The 20,073-nt window shown below is 41.6% G+C and overlaps 1 protein-coding gene across 2 annotated transcripts in view; it reads right to left on the bottom strand.

Annotated features, from left to right (window-relative positions):
• Window positions 1-20,073, bottom strand: part of LOC117520936 (protocadherin-1-like) — a 282,301-nt gene that overhangs the window by 49,112 nt on the left and 213,116 nt on the right. Inside the window, exon 5 of one of the 2 annotated variants that reach the window (XM_034182277.1) lies at window positions 11,717-11,824. The exons of the other annotated variant lie outside the window; for it this stretch is intronic. Within the exon in view, the coding sequence (XP_034038168.1) occupies window positions 11,766-11,824 (59 nt within the window). The 3' untranslated portion in view covers window positions 11,717-11,765. Of the gene's footprint in view, window positions 1-11,716; window positions 11,825-20,073 lie in introns of those variants that run through there. 2 annotated transcript variants of the gene reach the window in all.

Here is a 20,073-nt window from a genome sequence, read left to right as displayed (position 1 = left end):
ACTGTTGACCATAAAAGTTTATTACAGAGATTAGAGCATGCCATAGGTATTAAAGGCACTGCGCTGCGGTGGTTTGAATCATATTTGTCTAATAGATTACAATTTGTTCATGTAAATGGGGAATCTTCTTCACAGACTAAAGTTAATTATGGAGTTCCACAAGGTTCTGTGCTAGGACCAATTTTATTCACTTTATACATGCTTCCCTTAGACAGTATTATTAGACGGTATTGCTTAAATTTTCATTGTTACGCAGATGATACCCAGCTTTATCTATCCATGAAGCCAGAGGACACACACCAATTAGCTAAACTGCAGGATTGTCTTACAGACATAAAGACATGGATGACCTCTAATTTCCTGCTTTTAAACTCAGATAAAAACTGAAGTTATTGTACTTGGCCCCACAAATCTTAGAAACATGGTGTCTAACCAGATCCTTACTCTGGATGGCATTACCCTGACCTCTAGTAATACTGTGAGAAATCTTGGAGTCATTTTTGATCAGGATATGTCATTCAAAGCGCAAATTAAACAAATATGTAGGACTGCTTTTTTGCATTTACGCAATATCTCTAAAATCAGAAAGGTCTTGTCTCAGAGTGATGCTGAAAAACTAATTCATGCATTTATTTCCTCTAGGCTGGACTATTGTAATTCATTATTATCAGGTTGTCCTAAAAGTTCCCTAAAAAGCCTTCAGTTAATTCAAAATGCTGCAGCTAGAGTACTGACGGGGACTAGAAGGAGAGAGCATATCTCACCCATATTGGCCTCTCTTCATTGGCTTCCTGTTAATTCTAGAATAGAATTTAAAATTCTTCTTCTTACTTATAAGGTTTTGAATAATCAGGTCCCATCTTATCTTAGGGACCTCGTAGTACAATATCACCCCAATAGAGCGCTTCGCTCTCAGACTGCAGGCTTACTTGTAGTTCCTAGGGTTTGTAAGAGTAGAATGGGAGGCAGAGCCTTCAGCTTTCAGGCTCCTCTCCTGTGGAACCAGCTCCCAATTCAGATCAGGGAGACAGACACCCTCTCTACTTTTAAGATTAGGCTTAAAACTTTCCTTTTTGCTAAAGCTTATAGTTAGGGCTGGATCAGGTGACCCTGAACCATCCCTTAGTTATGCTGCTATAGACGTAGACTGCTGGGGGGTTCCCATGATGCACTGTTTCTTTCTCTTTTTGCTCTGTATGCACCACTCTGCATTTAATCATTAGTGATCGATCTCTGCTCCTCTCCACAGCATGTCTTTTTCCTGGTTCTCTCCCTCAGCCCCAACCAGTCCCAGCAGAAGACTGCCCCTCCCTGAGCCTGGTTCTGCTGGAGGTTTCTTCCTGTTAAAAGGGAGTTTTTCCTTCCCACTGTAGCCAAGTGCTTGCTCACAGGGGGTCGTTTTGACCGTTGGGGTTTTACATAATTATTGTATGGCCTTGCCTTACAATATAAAGCACCTTGGGGCAACTGTTTGTTGTGATTTGGCACTATATAAAAAAATTGATTGATTGATTGATTGATTATGGGTGGGCCCTTCCTGGTTCGGCATGGTATTGAGCGGGCATGCTTAGCCGCTCCACTTCCACCACTTGGTTTCTTTTGCCTCACTCCCGGTGCAGGTATGTAGCAGTGCTGTGCTGCGTATCAACTTTATTGTTTTGGTGTTTGTCGTTAATGATTTTATTCTGCAGCACGTTATCGTGCAGCGAGTTGCCAGCCTCCTTCTGTGCGCTATCTGGGTGTGCGCCTCGTCTTCTGCAGCTCAGGTACGTTGCTGTAATCGCACTGCCTGCAAGACGGCTAAATGAGGCTATAGTTTATTATTATATTTGTAAATTTACAGCAGGCAGGAAATCTGTGGTTATCGTGTTGTGGGGGAAACGTGATCCGTAGGTCATTACGGCGACATCAGCAGCTGTAGCGCTCCTCCCTCCCTTCCTGTGATTAAGCGGCTCCTTCATTGGTATGTAGCTCAACGTGTTAGCAATGCATATGTTCTGTTTTTTTTTTTTGTAGTAATTTAATAATTTGTGATGTTATGGCAGATCTCTGGTGTGGACAGCGGCTCTGGACCGGCTGCATGAGACCGCTGCTGCTTTGCCTTACTTGGTTTTAGCGTGTTGTCTGCACGTGTTAATGTTAGCATACCCCCCTGGTGGCTAACTTAGACACCTGCAACATATCCAGGCCTCTTTGCGCAGTAGCGCTTGTGGGGGTTTGGATTAGAGTCTAGTAATTTTTGTTTTTTTATTTTATCCTTTTTCTTTTAACTGTATATTGTGTGTTTCTTTTTAATATTGGCTGATGTGCTTTTTTTTTGCGTCTAGTCTGTGGTTAATTTTAAATATTTTTTTTTTAACTATGTCTCATTGGGGGATTGTTTTGATCTCTTTTATTTGTTTTTCAGTTGTGGGGCAACGATGGTGGTGTAGGGGCCCAGGGTGTTGGATCCCTCGATTTTGGTGTGTTGTGCTTCACCCACCCCGCAGGATTGGACCTTCACAGTGTGATTGTGGTGTGTGTGTCACGTGTGACTGGGGTGCTTATTTCTTTCTTTAGGGACCATCACTGCTGGTGTCTCCTTTTCACCGGTAAGCCCTTGCTGCTGACCAATCCCTCCATGCTTTGTGTTTGTTAATTAATTTTTAACCACAACACAAGTTGGCCATTTTAAACCTTTGAAAATAAAAATTGTGAGTTATTGTAACTTGGGTCCACGCCTCTGCTTGTTTTTCTTACCCTAGTTTGAGAATTTCTTTTTTTTTTTTTGGTGGTGACCTGTAGGGGTCGCCACACAGCTATCGCTGGTTTTTCCATCGAGTGATTATCCGAGAAATTGTGGATGTGCCTGGACATGCCAGAACATGTCCCGTGAGGCTTCATCACGGCGTTGCTGTGCGCCATGTGGCACCGCCACGACGTAACAGTAACAGTGGAATGTGCCGTTCATTTCCAAATTGGACGCTGTGTTTTATCCGGGGCATCGTCTGACTAGCACAGGAATTGTGAAAAGACGTGTACATCAGCACTTTTTCGGTACATTGAGACAGACGTGCGGAGGAATTCCACGCATCCATCGTGACGTGCAAAGCCTCCGCTCGGCTTTCCATGACAAAATCTCTTGTTAAAAGTGAAATCTGCCGGAAAATGGTTGATGTCCAGCTCTTGTGATAACCAGAGAAACGGCACACGATGGTCACGGATCCAGACAGCCATCCGTTTAGAAATGAAATGGTCGTCCAGCCTGTCGATGGCGGCTTCGGAGCGCGGCGTGCCCCACAGCCGCTGGGGGCCGTCCTTAAAGCGACAGTAACACTCCTTATTCTCTACCAAGCCCGTAACATTTTCACCGAAAGCCAGATAAATTTTTCTAATGGTTTCCAGCTGCCAGTCTCTAACAGTTTCTGAAAAAATTCTGATGGAAAAAAAGCCATACATACCTGAGCCTGGTTCTGCTGGAGGTTTCTTCCTGTTAAAAGGGAGTTTTTCCTTCCCACTGTAGCCAAGTGCTTGCTCACAGGGGGTCGTTTTGACCGTTGGGGTTTTACATAATTATTGTATGGCCTTGCCTTACAATATAAAGCGCCTTGGGGCAACTGTTTGTTGTGATTTGGCGCTATATATAAAAAAAATTGATTGATTGATTGATGTATATTTATTTGTGTCTGTTATTTGTATGTGTGTGTATGATGTATTTGTACGTATGTGTATTTGTGTGTGTGTGTTTGTATATGATGTGTGCATTTCTATATTTGATGTATTTGTGTGTGTGTGTGTGTGTGTGTTTGTATGCCTGTGTGTGTTTATGATGTATGTATTTGTGTGTGTGTATGATGTATGCATTTGTGTGTGTGTGTATGATGTATGCATTTGTGTGTGTGTGTATGATGTATGTATTTGTGTGTGTGTGTGTATGATGTATGTATTTGTGTGTGTGTGTGTATGATGTATGCATTTGTATGTATGTGTATTTGTGTGTGTCTCTGCGTGTGTGTGTGTTTGTATATGATGTATGCATTTCTATATTTGATGTATTTGTGTGTGTGTGTTTGCGTGCGTGTTTATGATGTTTGTATTTGTGTGTGTGTGTGTGTGTATGACGTATGTATTTGTATGTATGTGTGTTGCGTGTTTGCGTGTGATGTATTTGTATGTATATGTATTTGTGCGTGTGTGTATGATGTATGTGTTTGTATGTATGTGTATTTGTGTGTGTTATTTGTATGTATGTGTATTTGTGTGTGTTATTTGTATGTGTGTGTGTGTGTGTGTATATTTGATGTATGTGTTTATGTGTGTGTGTATAATTGATGTATGTGTTTGTGTGTGTGTATATTTGATGTATGTGTTTGTGTGTGTGTGTATTTGATGTAAGTGTTTGTATGTATGTGTATGTGTGTGCAAGTGTAATGTGTTTGCATAATGTATGTGTTTGTATATACGTGTATGTGTGTTGTGTATAGGTGTGTGTGTGTGTTGTGTATAGGTGTGTGTGTGTGTGTTGTGTATAGGTGCGTGTGTGTGTGTGTTGTGTATAGGTGTGTGTGTGTGTGTGTGTTGTATATAGGTGTGTGTGTTGTGTATAAGTGTGTGTGTGTGTGTGTGTGTGTGTGTGTGTAGGTGTGTGTGTGCGTGCACCCTCTGTGTTTTAGCTGCCCTGTTGACCCCGCTGACCCCGCTCTTGCCTCTGTGTGTTTTTATCTCTTCCTGTGTGACCTGAATTGTAAATCCAGCGGCTGAGTTGCGTGTTTTAATCTGTGTGCCATGAATTATGAGCAGCCGCCTCCCGCTGACCTGATCCGCATGTGGCTGCATCACTTTGTATCTTGCATATCAATGTATGCGTTATCGCTAAATATGTGCGTGTGTATGAGTGTGAGCCACGGCAAGAGGTTAATTGAGGGGAGGGCCTCTAAACCGTTGCCCATGGAGACGCCGTGCCATCCATCACCTCATTGGCTATTCAGCAGCAGGCACCAAACAAACACGGAAACCTCGCCGGGCTTCGGGAGCAGGAGGAGAAGAGGAGGTGCAGGGGGTCTACTGGAGCTCCGACAACAGGCTAATCCTTACAGCACACAGAGGAGACGCTAATAGGAGAGATTAACCTGACAAATACATGCCCTCCCTCTGCTGCTCCTCCTCAGCTCTTCTTCAGCCCCGACACTCTCATCCTCCTCCACCAGTCCTCCTCATCCTTCATTTTCCTCTGTAACTTCTCTCCTACCACCTTTTTTATGATCTCCCTGTTTTACTCCTCCTTCATGGTTCCACTTTGCGCCTTTCCTTTTTTGTCCTCTGCTCCTCTCCCTCCTTTCTTCCACACCTTTCCTCCTCTTCTGCTCTATTTCCTCATTACTTGTTTCTCCTCCTCCCTGCTGTCTTCTCCTCCTTGTCTTCCTCCTCCATCACTCATGCACTCTACCTTCACTCATTGTCTCTCCACCTGCTCCTCCCCTTCTCCACCTCCTTCACTTCTTTATTACCAAACTGCTGAGTCATCCTTTTCTTCTTCTCCTCTGATGGATTTTCCTCATTTTATTGCCTCTCCTACTCTCCTATTTGCTTCTGTTCCTCCTCTTCCTTCCGTTAGTTTTCCAAACACATGCTGTGATGCTCCTTATTGACATCTCCTCCTCAGGTGCTCCTCCTTCATTTCCTCCTGTAGCAGTTGCTCTGTTTTCCACCATCACTCCTGCACTGCTCCTTTCTTCTCTCTTTTCTCCTGACTGATGTTTTGTTTTCGCTCCCCTTCCTGAGCTTCTCCTGTTTGCTCCTGCTACTCCTCCTCCTGTCCTGTATACATCTGTTTTTTGTTTCACCTCCTCCTTCCTCCTCAACCGGACTAATGACAGAATCTTCCTCTCTTTTCTCTGCGCCTCCTCGCTTTTCACAAACTCTTCTTCAGCTTCAGTTTCTCCTTTACTTCTTCATCCTCTTCTTTAATCTCCTGCAGGGCACCTCCTCTGCTCCTCATTTTTCATCTCTTTCACCCTAATGCAAACCTTTTTTCAGACCTCCAGCTTCTTTTCCTCCTCCCACTTTTCTCTTCATTCTTCTGCTGATGGTCTTTCTCACCTCCTTCCTCCTCTTCCGTGGCCTCCTCTTACCCTTTCTATTTGACGTCTCAAATAACTTATGACTTTTGTCTGCTCCTCTTTTCCCCTCCCACTCTTGAGTTGTTTCTGACCTCCCTCCTCCTGTGTTCCCCTCTAATCTCTCTCCTCTCCTCTAATTCTGCACTCTGAAGCTCTGTGGCTCCTCAGTGCTCCTGCAGGTGTCCGCTGATCTGGTTGTTGTGGATAATCCGGGTCTGGGCGCCGGCTGTAGCCAAGCGTGGCGCTTTAATGAGGGAGGACATGGGGGGACACACTAACCAGCACAGTAATGAGGTTTCCTCTCTGAACCAGTACGTCCTGTGTCTCCTCATTAAGGAGGACCGTCTCAGACCCGACACGTGACCGTGGCTGACTCCACGCCTGTGCACATTTCCATCCCTGCTGGTACTTTGTGCTTTACGTGTCTTTGGCAAGAACAGAAACATTCTTCTTGGCTTTAGGAAGGGAGAAGCTGACGGCGGCTCAAGGTCCTGTGTAGCCACATCCCTCAGGTCCTCAGGACGAACCCAAAACATGCCCAGGCCAGACGGATGTCTCCTCCGCTTCTGATCGGTGTTCATCTGCACTGAGGTTTCCTTCCACCTGGATGTGTCTGAAAATCTCTGAAGGGCATTCAGGTCTCCTGAAACATCTCAAATGTCTGCTGTGAACATGAAAGAGCAGCAACTTTACTGAGCGCTGCTGTTGGAGTCAAGAAGTACAAGTCCGCATCTCCAAGCAACAGATGGTTTTCCAAGTTTGCTGGTGAAAATGTTCATGCCCAGTTCCTCTTCATTTCAGCAATCACACTAAAGACAAATTTGCATAACTCTGTCACTGACCATGTCACTGTTTCCTGGAACACGGGGGTGTGGCGTCACGTAAAGAAAACCCAGCTCAAAGAAAGATGAACACTTATGTGAAAACCAGAAAACCAGCACCATCGCCATCTGCAGGCAAAAAGTGGAACCGCAGCAGGAATTTTCTTGTCTTTCATATTCTTTGAGGTGACAGATAACAAATCAGATAAACTAATTAATTCTCTCAACCAGATTATTACAGTTTAGGTTCACAGGGGCTGCAGCCTATCCCAGTGCTCACTGGGGGAGAGGCGGGGTTTACTCTGTACTTCAACGTATTTTCTGGAGTCCTTCTATGAAATCCTTGTTAAAACATCTTCCATATTTACTCAGCTTTCAGGCAACATTCAGGGAATGCTGCAAGAACATTCTGAGTCAAATGATTTACGGCTGTTGGTCTGAACCTGAACTACAGCCTCCATCCTGTAGGGGGAGCTCCTGCTTTATTTCTTCTCTGATTTTTCGGAGTGTGCCATTTTACTTCAGCATCACATGAAGACAACTGCCTAGCAACACAACTGCTTCGCCATGTGAAGGCGCGCTTTTCCACACATGGATGAATTTTCTGGTACGGGTACGTCCTGCATGTGTGTGCATGTTGCTGTGCATGTGTGTCGGGGTGGTGATTAGCGCTGGGATTCTGGGACTGTGGCCTCAGTTTTCATTAACAGCCATAAACACAGTTCTGCTGCACCGCCGAGACCGACCGCAGGCTCTGTGCACGTGTGTGAGCTTCGTCAGTTTGATGGTGTGTAGAAAAGAGCACGCACGTGAGCTGTTGTTTATCATAGCGGTAATTAAAGGCGACATTCAGCTTTAATTAAAACATAACAGCAGAACTAAGGACTGGTTCTCTCTCTCTCACACACACATACCATTGTCATGTCCACTCAACCACCAGGGGTCAAAGATCAGAGTCTGCACCTCTGATTGAACACTTTCTGAGATTTCATTGGTCAAATTCTGGGCTGCAGCTGATTATTTGCAAAAAAAAGAAAAAAAAAGAACAGTTGTTCCTCTTTCTTATTGTTCTATGCGCTGGTCACACAAACAATAAACACTCCCAGCTTGTAACTCACCAAAATAAAAGCGCACATAAGGAGGATGACGCAATGAGACAGTGAACTGTTAATGTCCTGAAGAAATTACCTGCCACCTGCTGGATGGTCCATGAATTAGGGTCATCATGTGACCCGCCCACACTCGCCCCGCCTTGATGTAAATGTCAATGAATACACTAAGCTAGCAAACATGGCATGTGGTCATCACTAAGAACGGGAACATGAAACTGTAATTAAAGAATTGATAGAAGGTAAGACAGGGGATGATAAATTAATAACATCAAACTCAGTAACACCCGTGTTTTACGACATTTTTCTGCTGAAAATATCACGTGACAAATATGGCCTCATTACATCACCAGCTGTTTTGAAACAAGACACTCTATGTGATTAGCGCCCTCTGGTGTTGAAACATAATAAAACACATTATTGCAGGATCTGCTATGACAATGTATACGTATTACATTCATAAGAGATTAAAAATAAAATTTTGCCTTATGACATCAGAAAGGAAAAGTAAACATCCTTGCCTTATGACATCATAATGATCTACAGTCTCCACATACACAAACACACACACACACACACACACCCAAGCAACAAACTAAACCTTCTCCAGTCACAACCACAGAAGACTCTAACTCCTTCTGGGTTGTCTGGGTGTCTTGGTGGCTTACCTCACTTGCCTCTTTCTTGCACAGTTACTCAGTTTTTGAGAACTGTCTCCTCCAGACAGATTTACCGCAGAGTACCACAGTTTGAATTTATGAAAGAATGATGGAAATGTTCATCATCCCCTGACTGTCTAAGGAAGTGGAAAAGTGACCATTTACTGTAAATGCATCAAACTGTGCCAATAACAGTTGTCCTTTTTTATGATCTGAAATCTTTTTTTTTTCCTTTTTTTTCCACTTTTTTTAAACTCTGGAAATCTTATTAAATATTCAGATTTTTTACAACAATGATTCATAAATTAAATCCTGTTTTTAGAATTAAATAACCCTGACCAGGATTATAATCCATATTAAATTTGTTTCTTTTGGCTAAAATGTTCAGGTTTTAACCAATGAAGCATCAGTTGACAATAAAATCTCATTTATGATGACAACATATGAACATTATTTTGGGAAAAACATCAGTTTGTAATCCCATAATTTATTATCTACATATGAAATGCTGTCCGTGTTGCTCTGCAGCAATGAAGCATCATGGGAAGTGGCCTTGTGCTTACAATAGAGGTCAGCAGGATGAAGACAGCTTGTGAATGGACAAACCCATGGGTCAAAGTTCATGTGAAATTATCTGTGATCAATAATCATAGATTACTAAAAGAGAAGACGTCCGCAGGGCGTGGCCTTATATCAGCACTTATTTATTGTCATAAAAACCTCTGAATACAAAGTACATTCACAGGTACAGCAGCAGCTCACTGAGCGGCTTCGATTGGCTCCTACAGCAAACCAGCCATAACTACAAATACAACATTTTACACGTTATAGCCTAAAACATACTCTTATAGTTCAGAATAAACACTGTTGTACACAGAAATAGTCCAGTGTCCCACCACTGAGTCCTACAAGCATTATTTACTGGAACATACAAGGTAGTACACATGTGACTGACAGGTCGGTGGAAATTTCACAAAAGAGATTTAACTGATAGGTTGGTGGAAATCTCATTAAAGAGATTTGACTGACAGGTCAGAGGAAATTTCACGAAAGACATTTAAGTGACAGATCTGAGAAAATTAAAGACTTTTGAATGACAGGTCTGTGAAAATTTCATGAAAGAGATTTGACTGACAGGTCTGTGATAATTTCACAAAAAGAGATTAAGCAATTTAACTGACACGTCAGTGGAAATTTCACTAAAGAGACTTCACTGGCAGGTCTGTGGAAATTTCATTAGAGAGCTGACTGACAGGTTGGTGGACATTTTATTAAAGAGATTTGACTGACAGGTCGGTGGAAATTTCACATAAGCAATTTAACTGACAGGTCGGTGGAAATATTAAAGAGATTTGACTGACAAGTCCTGAAAATTTCATTAAGGAGATTTGACCTACAGGTGGTTGAAATTTCATTAAAGAGATTTGACTGACAGGTTGTGGAAATTTCACAAGCGAGATTTGACTGGCAAGTCAGAGAAAAGTTCACTGAGGAGATTTGACTGACAGCTCTGTGGAAATTTCACTTAAGAAATTTGACTGACAGGTCATGGAAATTTCATGAAAGACATTTGACTGACAAGTCTGTGAAAATTTCAGTAAAGAGATTAAGAGATTTGACTGACAGGTTGGTGGGAATTTCATTAAAGAGATTAAGAGATTTAACTAACAGGTCGTGGAAATTTTATTAAAGAAATTAAGAGATTTTCCTGACAGGTCGGTGGAAATTTCATTGAAGAGATTTGACTGACCAGTCTGGTGGAAATTTTATTAAAGAGATTTGACTCACATATCTGTGAAAATTTGAGTAGAGATTAAGATTAAGTCCATCTCTGACTTCACCCAGACATACTATACCACAAACCACAATTATTTCAGAATGTCTTTTTACACTTTCTGTATATCATTTGACCTGTATTAGTGAAAAAAAAGTGTTTCCATAAAATGTTTTGAAAATAAGCCTTTTTTGAATCTCCTGAAATACCACCTCATTCAAGCATAAAAATGTAGTGTGTGTGTGTGTGTGGGGGGGGGGGGATCTGTTTGTTTTTCTTTGCGATATTTGAGACTTTTTTGAAATACACGCATTTAGGCATATTTTCGAATTTTTATGTCCAGGGTGAAACCTGCTTCACACCCTAAGACTGCTGGGATAGGTTTCAGGCTCCCCCCCATTCCCTTAATTGGGGTAAGTGAGTATAGAAGATGGACATTTTCAGATTGCAACTTCAAGCTGCTGTGGAGTTTGAAGTGTCGAAATGCAGTTTTAACTTAAGTGATCCTGTTGTATGGTTTGGAAAATGCAAGCTACTGACACAACACCTATGCTAACTGTGTATGTGAAATGAAAATGTCATGAATTTCTGATATAGTCCTTTAAAATCCGTTTAATCTCTCAGCACATTTTTTTTTTAATCCAGCATGCGATTAGCCTAGCTTAGCATGGAAGGTGCTAGCCTAGCTTGAAGTAAGCTTGCGGCTTAAAAGGTGGATCTAGCAGCAGGGACCGAAACTAGTTTTCCACCAATCTGTCAGTGGATGGCAGAGATGAGCGGAGACAGGTGGACTGATTACCTGCCAATCACCCTGTCTTCCGACCCCTGACTGACGAGCATCAATACAGGCACTGGGGCTACCAACCCACCCCCCACCCCCCCTAAAACAGACCTGAACATGTAACCGTGGGAACACAAATCTTCAACAGGAAAAAGCCTAAAAAAGAAGCAGAAGAGCAGCAAAAACGCCGTGAATGGCGGCGGGTTGATGATCCACGGTTACGCTGATGGGTCCTCAAAAAAAAAAAAAACCAACAACAACAACAAAAAAAAAAAAAAAACAGCCCACTGAGGAAAAACCTTTAAATTCCTTCATTTTTGGGGATCTTTGTTCCAAGAAAGAGTTTGTCTTTGCGACTTGATTGTCCTGAAACCAAGACTGTGAACCATGGAGAAGAAGTCAGTCACGACCACAGACAAAAAAAAAAAAAGAAAAATCCTCAGAGGGAGAACAAAAAAGCTTTTTTTTAATATATATAAATTGGCGAGGGGAAGCCATGAAACTTTAGATGCTCTTTGTGTCTTTAGTTTTGTCTTTTATGTCCGGCCGGCCTCTCCAGCTCAGTGCTCGACGACGCTCCACCTACAAGAGGATAGATACGAACGTCTTACACGTCTGGAAACGCAAACGCACAAAACACATTCATGCAAAATGGCTGTATGAGGCTGAGTTACAGTCACACGCTGACAAAGTTCCTCTTCATTTGTTTAATTGTTGCAGATTATCAGAGCTGAAAGCAAAACATTCGAGCAGAGCTCAGAGACAGACGGCTTTAATTTGAGGGTGATTATATTTAAAATTGACTATCGTCTCTTTCCTGTAAGCCTGTGTGTTATTCAGGATTATTTCATTCAGATTTCAGCTGATTAAAAGTTTAAGTGACTCTGGACTTTGGAAAATGGTCAAACAACACAAGCTTTTTTTTTTTTTTTTAAATTGACACCTTTTCAGAATAATTACCTTCAAATTGAAGCTGCACTTTGAGGTCATGTTAAATATTTGCTTTCAGCTTGAACACGCAAGAAACAAACAAACAAAAACTCTGTCAGTGTAAAAATATACATGGACCTAACTGTAAATGTCGACTGAAGAAAAAATATAATAATTAATTAATTAATAAAAGAAGCTACTTTAATAATGAAGGTGCAGACTGCAAATCCCCCCCCCCCCCCAAAAAAAAAAAATAAATGATCTTTTTTATTTACAGTCTTTAATGTAGTTAATTTTATCTTAATAAATGCAAAAAGGACCATAAATTATTTTAAATAAGTAAAACCATGAAATGGACTAAATGGAGGCAAGATATTAAAAACTGATTGTGTGTTTGAAAAATATAAGAAAAGTGACAAAGTGACTATTAAAAGTTAATTTTCCATTTAATTCATGGTAGTTTTTTGTGCATAAAAACAAAATCAGAATTCAGGTAAATAAAGTGTCACAGTTTAGTTTATTTGATTTAAAAACTACTGCAGGTGTGTCACTTTACGAATTACATAAAAACTGTTCAGTCCCAATAAAACTTTAACTCGCAGATTTACCTCAGACTAGCCAAGAGCTAGTTAGCTACACGTACAATTTAACAGCAGCTGAGTTTTAGTTATCGTTGGTAAACTAAACACTTTGGTAAGCTAGCAGACTTACTTTAGCACCATGTGGAAAATGCTTCAGTTTTGCCGCTGAACAGTTTAGCTGGGGTTAGCTGAGGGTTTATCAGCTATGTGGTTTAATGTTATTTACCACATTATTCAAATTAAGCATGTAAAGGTTTTACTGTTCAAGTTAGCCAACATTTAAGTTCTGCTAATGTTAGTGGTATGCACAAAACAGTGAAAACAGTAAAATGTTTTCTGTGAAAGAATGCTAGAAAATTCTGCAGTGTCATGTGCTGTCAGACTCTCACTTATTTTATCCATCATGGATTCATGTGGATTTCACCAGGAGGTGAACTCATTTAAATAAAAGTTCACAGTGGCGGGCAACTATTGTTAGAGTTAGTTGTTTTATTGATTATTAATTATTATTTTTAAATTCTAATGATTCTCAAATTGTCCCCAAAATGACTTAATATCACATGTGACCATCAGACACACAAGTCTGGAAGCTGTTTATGGGAAAAAACGTGCTTTTCCTGCTGACTTCAGGGAAGCATGTTCTTATCTGACATAGTGATTCAGAAGTGTAATGTTTCATTGGTGCATTTAGTTCTAACGCAGTTTTGGAACAGTGACAAAGCTAAAATAAAATGTGATTTGTTATATCATTTAACACATTTTGTTATCAGGCCTCACAAGTTAGTTAAATGCTGACTACAGTTAGCACGAGTGACAAAAATTCCCAACCGACGTGTTAGAGCAGTGCTAACTTGTCAAATTGAAAATTAAGACATCAAGCGAACTGAATAATGTGTTAGCTTAGCGATCTTAGCATTAGCATTAATGACTCATCAAAATCCATTGATGGCAGGAGACTGTGTGCGTGTGTGTGTGTGTGTGTGTGTTAAAATGATGGCGCTATCATAATTCTCTGGCTACGGGAACATTATATATGAGCGTTTGGAGGTGAACCATCCTGAAATAAACACAGGCCTTGGGTCTAAAATGTCTTTAGAGGTTGTCTTAAAAATAATGGAAAGTTATTAAATATTCACAGCTACATGGACGCCAGCACGCGATAATTATAGCTTTAAAGAATGTCAGTATGTCAACAAAGATAATCTGCCTCCTGGTGGATGAACAGTTTAATCCTTCATCATCAACACAATGTACGCAGGAAAATATGAGAACAAAGAGTTTTTGTTTCGCTAAGACAAAAATATACTTCAGTTTTACAACACAATGACTTAAAGTACATGCCTCCACAACATCTCCGTGCACCCATCTCACAGACACTTAGACATGGCGCTGAATGATTTAAAGGTTCCTCCACTAGGGGCAAGTTAGTCCCGAGTTGTCTCTCAGTGGCAGTAGAATACTTCTGTGTTTTTGTTGATTTCATTTCAGAATTTCTGGAGTTGGGGACATTGTAAATTTGGGGTTGCACACAATCATCAATTGGTCGACTACGCTAGCAGCTATACTATAGCTACCAGTCTGTGAGACCTGAGCCAACATGAGACCAACCAAATGCTGTGGACCAACCACAAACTGACTTCCACTTCCTGCCACTCTGCATATGTGCAACATTTCCGGGTGCTACTCAACATGATGTGCAGAAAAACTGTGACTGGAAGGACCACATTAGCAAGGAAAAGGCTGGAAGGACACCCCAAGTGGACACCCTGACAGGACACCCCCACAGGACACCCCAAGAGGACACCCTGACAGGACGCCCCCAGAGGACACCCTGACAGGACACCTCCACAGGACACCCTGAGAGGATGCCCCAACAGGACAACCCAAGAGGACAGCCCGAGAGGATAGCCGACAGGACACCCCAACAAGACACCCAATCGGACCCCCCAACTGGACACCCCAACAGGTCACCCTGACAGGACACCCGACAGGACACCCTGACAGGACATCTCGAGAGCAATCTGGGTACACAACAGTGCAGACAACATGGATGCTAGCAGAAAGGTTACTGTTGTGGTCATCTCCTGCTTTGTTAATCTATTGCCATCCACTGCCGGACCAAACCATGACAACGACAAAGACCAACCAGGGTTCGACCACAGTCTTCCAGATGTCCTGACTACATTGACACACTTCAAACACTTTGCAAATTGTACTTGGACGCCTTCTACCTTCTTATGAACATGCGTGGCCAACTGAACCTCACGTACATTTATTTTCTCTTACACCCAGATTTCATACTTTTCTTTTTCTCTGTGCTGTTGCTTCTGCTCGTTTCTGCAGAAGACGTTATGAGCCATAAAGACAATCATCGCTGTAAAATGTTCCCTCTCGGCATGGATAAATACATCCTTTGTGGTTAAAACTTTCTCCTCTTGTCCAGCTGGCACAGATTTACTGACTCAGAACTTACACTCCCCCTGCTGGTGATGAGTGTATTGCAACCATTGTCAGCGTGTGGTCCCGTTTTAGATGCTTGAAACAAATCCAGGATACATATGATGTTACACGTGTGGAAACGGAGAAAACAGCGCGTACGTTTGTGGCTTACATCGTGCAGTGACACTGAAATGTTCACGTCTTTAAGAAAGTCAGATTATGAAATCTGGACGTCTGTACAAGTTTGTATTTTGTTGCTCTGTTCTCCTCCTCCTCTCCCCTCCCCCTCCTCCTATCCTCTCCTGTCCTCCCTTCCTCTCCTCTCTCCCCGTCCTCCTTTCCTCTCCTCCCCTCCCTTTCTCTCCTCTCCTCGTCCTCTCCTATCTCCAGCTCTTCCTGTCCTCTCCTCTCCTCCTCCTTCCCTCTTCCTCTCCTCTCCTCCTCCTCTCCTTTCTCCTGCTCTTCCTGTCCTCTCCTCCCCTCCCTTCCTCTCCTCTCCCTCCTCCTGTCCCATCACGGCAGCATCTGTTCCTAATGAAACACACAGTTGGACATCGTTCTCGTTTAGCACCTCCTCCACGCTACCTGCTCCAGAGGTTACCTCCTGTCGACCGCGTATGTTAGACATCATCAGCACCTCCCCGTGACCTCACTTCCCCCTCCCTTCCTCTCCTCCTCCTCCAGATGCCATTGATCGGGGAAGTGGGTCAGAAGCGGTCGGAGGTAAACTCGGGTTTCTGCGGTGCTCTGAGGCAGCAGGTCTCAGCGTGGACACCTTACAGGTCCTTAAAATGGACAGCAAGGGGAACCAAACTCTTCACAATGTTTTCTTCATAAAGAAAAAAAAATCTATATTTCCCAAAGTCAAACATCATTTAGAAACAACATTTAACATAAATTATATCATAACAAATGTATTTCAGCACGTGAGGCAAAAATTCAGAAAATGGGCAACAGAATAAGAATGTGAGAGGATTTTTTATGTAGATTTGCCAGATGGACTCTGCTGTCCTGACACGTGCCTTAACCAAGAGAATGTTAAGACAAATATGAGTCAAGATTCAGATATGTTGCTAATATCAGGCTGAATCTGTGGAAATAAGTGCAACATACACACAATTTTTTATGACCTTCATTCACTGACATTTGTCTGTTTGTTAGCAGTTTAACTCAAAAAGTAATCAGCAGGTTTCAATGAAATTCAGTGAGCAGATGCAAAATGTTCTGGAGAACAGGTGATCTGGAATATAATCTGGACCCAAGATCCAAGAGAAAGTTTGGCACCAGCAAGATTTAACTCCAAAAAAATGGCGAGATGTTGATGAAATTTGGTGAGCAGATGGATCATGTCCTGTTAAATTGGCCTCGTGTGTTGATCTTCAGTCTTCACTTAAAATTTCTTTACCATGTATGTGTGTGTGTGTGTGTGTGTGTGTGTGTGTGTGTGTGTGTGTCTGTGTGTGTATCTGACTTCACACTCCCAGTGAATCAGTGACACGTCACAACCGTTTGACGCTGTGCCAAGTCCCAGGACACAGATCTCACTGTGGTCCTCTGAGGACCAAACAGCCAGTGATCCAAAACCCTCCCCTTTCGGCCCCACAACTCACCATGAGGGACGCAGACCTTCTGTGAGTCCACAAATCACACTGACACTGGACAGGTCCAACCTTTGAAATGGCTGAAATTTATTAAAAATAGCTAAAAATGAAAACTTTTGTCCAAAACACATAGTAGAGAAGCTTGAATCTTCGACTGGACTGGGTTGCTTGACGCGAGGACGTTTCGCTTCAAATCGCAGAAGCTTCCTCAGCTAAAATACATACATTTGTGTGGACATTATGAACCCTCACCTGGACATATGGACAGATCTTTCATTAGTGTAAGACATGATTTTTCCTACAGAAGGTAATCAAATGCCAAGTACAGATTAGCAGCGGGGGTGCTATCAGCACCTCTTCCTTCTTCTTTGACTTTGGGTTTTTAAAGAGGACAAATTCCATCTGCTGGAGGACACGAACAACATTCCTCACATACTTTCAGGAAATCAGGTGAAAACAAAGATGACTATAGCCTGAACGTTAGACATTTCATTAACGAGACACCAAATCATTTTCACAACCACAACCCTGAGCCAAAGCAATAACCCTGAGCCTAACATGAACCCTGACCCTAACCCTGAGCCTGACCAAAACCTAAACCAGCAGTGACATCCAAAGGTGTTACTTGATTCTCCCAACACTCTACTTCTGCTACTTCTGTGGGACATGCTGCTGCATTTTGTTTCCTGCGGGAGGTGCAGGTGCACATGTGAAGTTTGCCACCATGTTTCAATGTTTGCCAGCATGCTGTGGTCATAAATAAAGTATTTCAGGCCATAAAATTCTGAAAGCACTGGATGAAACGCTGTGATTAATTACTGTTTCAGTGGATAATCAGCTTTAACATGAGGTTAACTACAAAAAAAAAAACAGCTGAACACTGTCAGAGAGGCATGAGGGAAGCTCCAAGACAATCACGACTTCTTTGACTGTGTTCAAAGCTTCAGTGACTGTGATTAGACACACACACACACACACACACAGAGGCAGTTTTCGGGAGTATAAGTCACAACTGCCAGAAAATGCTTTGTGAAGTGGAAAAACACATACAGTAGTGTTCAGAATAATAGTAGTGCTATGTGACTAAAAAGATTAATCCAGGTTTTGAGTATATTTCTTATTGTTACATGGGAAACAAGGTACCAGTAGATTCAGTAGATTCGCACAAATCCAACAAGACCAAGCCTTCATGAAATGTACACTCTTAAGGCTATGAAATTGGGCTATTAGTAAAAAAAAATAGTAGAAAAGGGGGTGTTCACAATAATAGTAGCATCTGCTGTTGACGCTACAAACTCAAACCTATTATGTTCAAACTGCTTTTTTTAGCAATCCTGTAAATCACTAAACTAGTATTTAGTTGTATAACCACAGTTTTTCATGATTTCTTCACATCTGCGAGGCATTAATTTTGTTTGTTTAGAACCAAGATTTTGCTCCTTTACTAGTGTGCTTGGGGTCATTGTCTTGTTGAAACACCCATTTCAAGGGCATGTCCTCTTCAGCATAAGGCAACATGACCTCTTCAAGTATGTTGACATATCCAAACTGATCCATGATACCTGGTATGCAATATATAGGCCCAACACCATAGTAGGAGAAACATGCCCATATGATGATGCTTGCACCACCATGCTTCACTGTCTTCACTGTGAACTGTAGCTTGAATTCAGAGTTTGGGGGTCGTCTCACAAACTGTCTGCGGCCCTTGGACCCAAAAAGAACAATTTTACTCTCATCGGTCCACAAAATATTCCTCCATTTCTCTTTAGGCCAGTTGATGTGTTCTTTGGCAAATTGTAACCTCTTCTGCGCATGTCTTTTATTTAACAGAGGGACTTTGTGGGGGATTCTTGCAAATAAATTAGCTTCACACAGGCGTCTTCTAACTGTCACAGCACTTACAGGTAACTCCAGACTGTCTTTGATCATCCTGGAGCTGATCAATGGGTGAGCCTTTGCCATTCTGGTTATTCTTCTATCCATTTTGATGGTTGTTTTCCATTTTCTTCCAAGTGTCTCTGTTTTTTTTTTTTGGTCCATTTTAAAGGAGATCATTGTAGATGAACAGACTATAATTTTTTGCACCTGCGTATAATTTTTCCGCTCTCCAATCAACTTTTTAATCAAACTACGCTGTTCTTCTGAACAATGTCTTGAATGTCCCATTTTCCTCAGGCTTTCAAAGAGAAAAGCATGTTCAACAGGTGCTGGCTTCATCCTTAAATAAGGGACACCTGATTCACACCTGTTTGTTCCACAAAATTGACGAACTCACTAACTGTATGCCACACTACTATTATTGTGAACACCCCCTTTTCTACTTTTTTTTTTTACTAATAGCCCACTTTCATAGCCTTAAGATTGTGCATATCATGAATGCTTGGTCTTGTTGGATTTGTGAGAAGCTACTGAATCTACTGGTACCTTGTTTCCCATGTAACAATAAGAAATATAGTCAAAACCTGGATTAATCTTTTTAGTCACATAGCACTACTATTATTCTGAACACTACTGTATATGAGTTGCACCGGTGCATAAATCACATATTTTGTTGTTTTTTTTTTTTTTTTTGTTTTGTTTTTTTGTATGTACAGATTGTTTCTCACGAGGCACGTTTATCAACAGACAGGAAGTCAGTCAGTGTAGCACATGTGCACACCACAGGCTGTGTTGTTTAACATCAGGATTCTTAAATTACCCTCCAAAAGTATAAGAACATTTGGTATTTCACATATTTCAAATACAAAAATACAAAAAATATCAAATCAAACTGAAAGCAAATCTCTACAAAGAAAGAAAAAGCCAAGATGATGGGTTCCATAAGTAATCAGCCCCTTTGGTATAATACCTATAAATAATCAGTTTAATTGCCTGTTTTCTTCCGACAACTCTGGGGATGGATACATGAACATTTCCAAGTCACTGAATATGTCTTGATCTTTATTTACTCGTACATCAGTTATGAAGAAATACAAACAGTATGACACTCTGTGGTAAATCTGTTTGGAGCAGACAGTTCTCAAAAACTGAGCGACTGTGCAAGAAGGAGAAGAGTGAGGAAAGCCAGCAAGACACCCAGAAGAAGTTACAGGCTTCTGTGACTGTGATTGGAGAAATTGTGCACAGTGCATGTTTTGCATTTTGTATCTGCAGTTATACAGCTTCATGATGAAGTGGTACAGAGGAAGGTTTTTTCCACCAAAACATCAAATCTAGGCTTTATCTCTGATGTATCTTCTGACAAACTGTAGCTGACGTTTCAGGTCTTCCTTTTAAA

The sequence above is a fragment of the Thalassophryne amazonica genome, chromosome 11 (genome assembly GCF_902500255.1).
Source record: "Thalassophryne amazonica chromosome 11, fThaAma1.1, whole genome shotgun sequence".
NCBI lineage: Eukaryota > Metazoa > Chordata > Actinopteri > Batrachoidiformes > Batrachoididae > Thalassophryne > Thalassophryne amazonica.
This window is presented reverse-complemented; position numbering and strand designations above follow the sequence as displayed.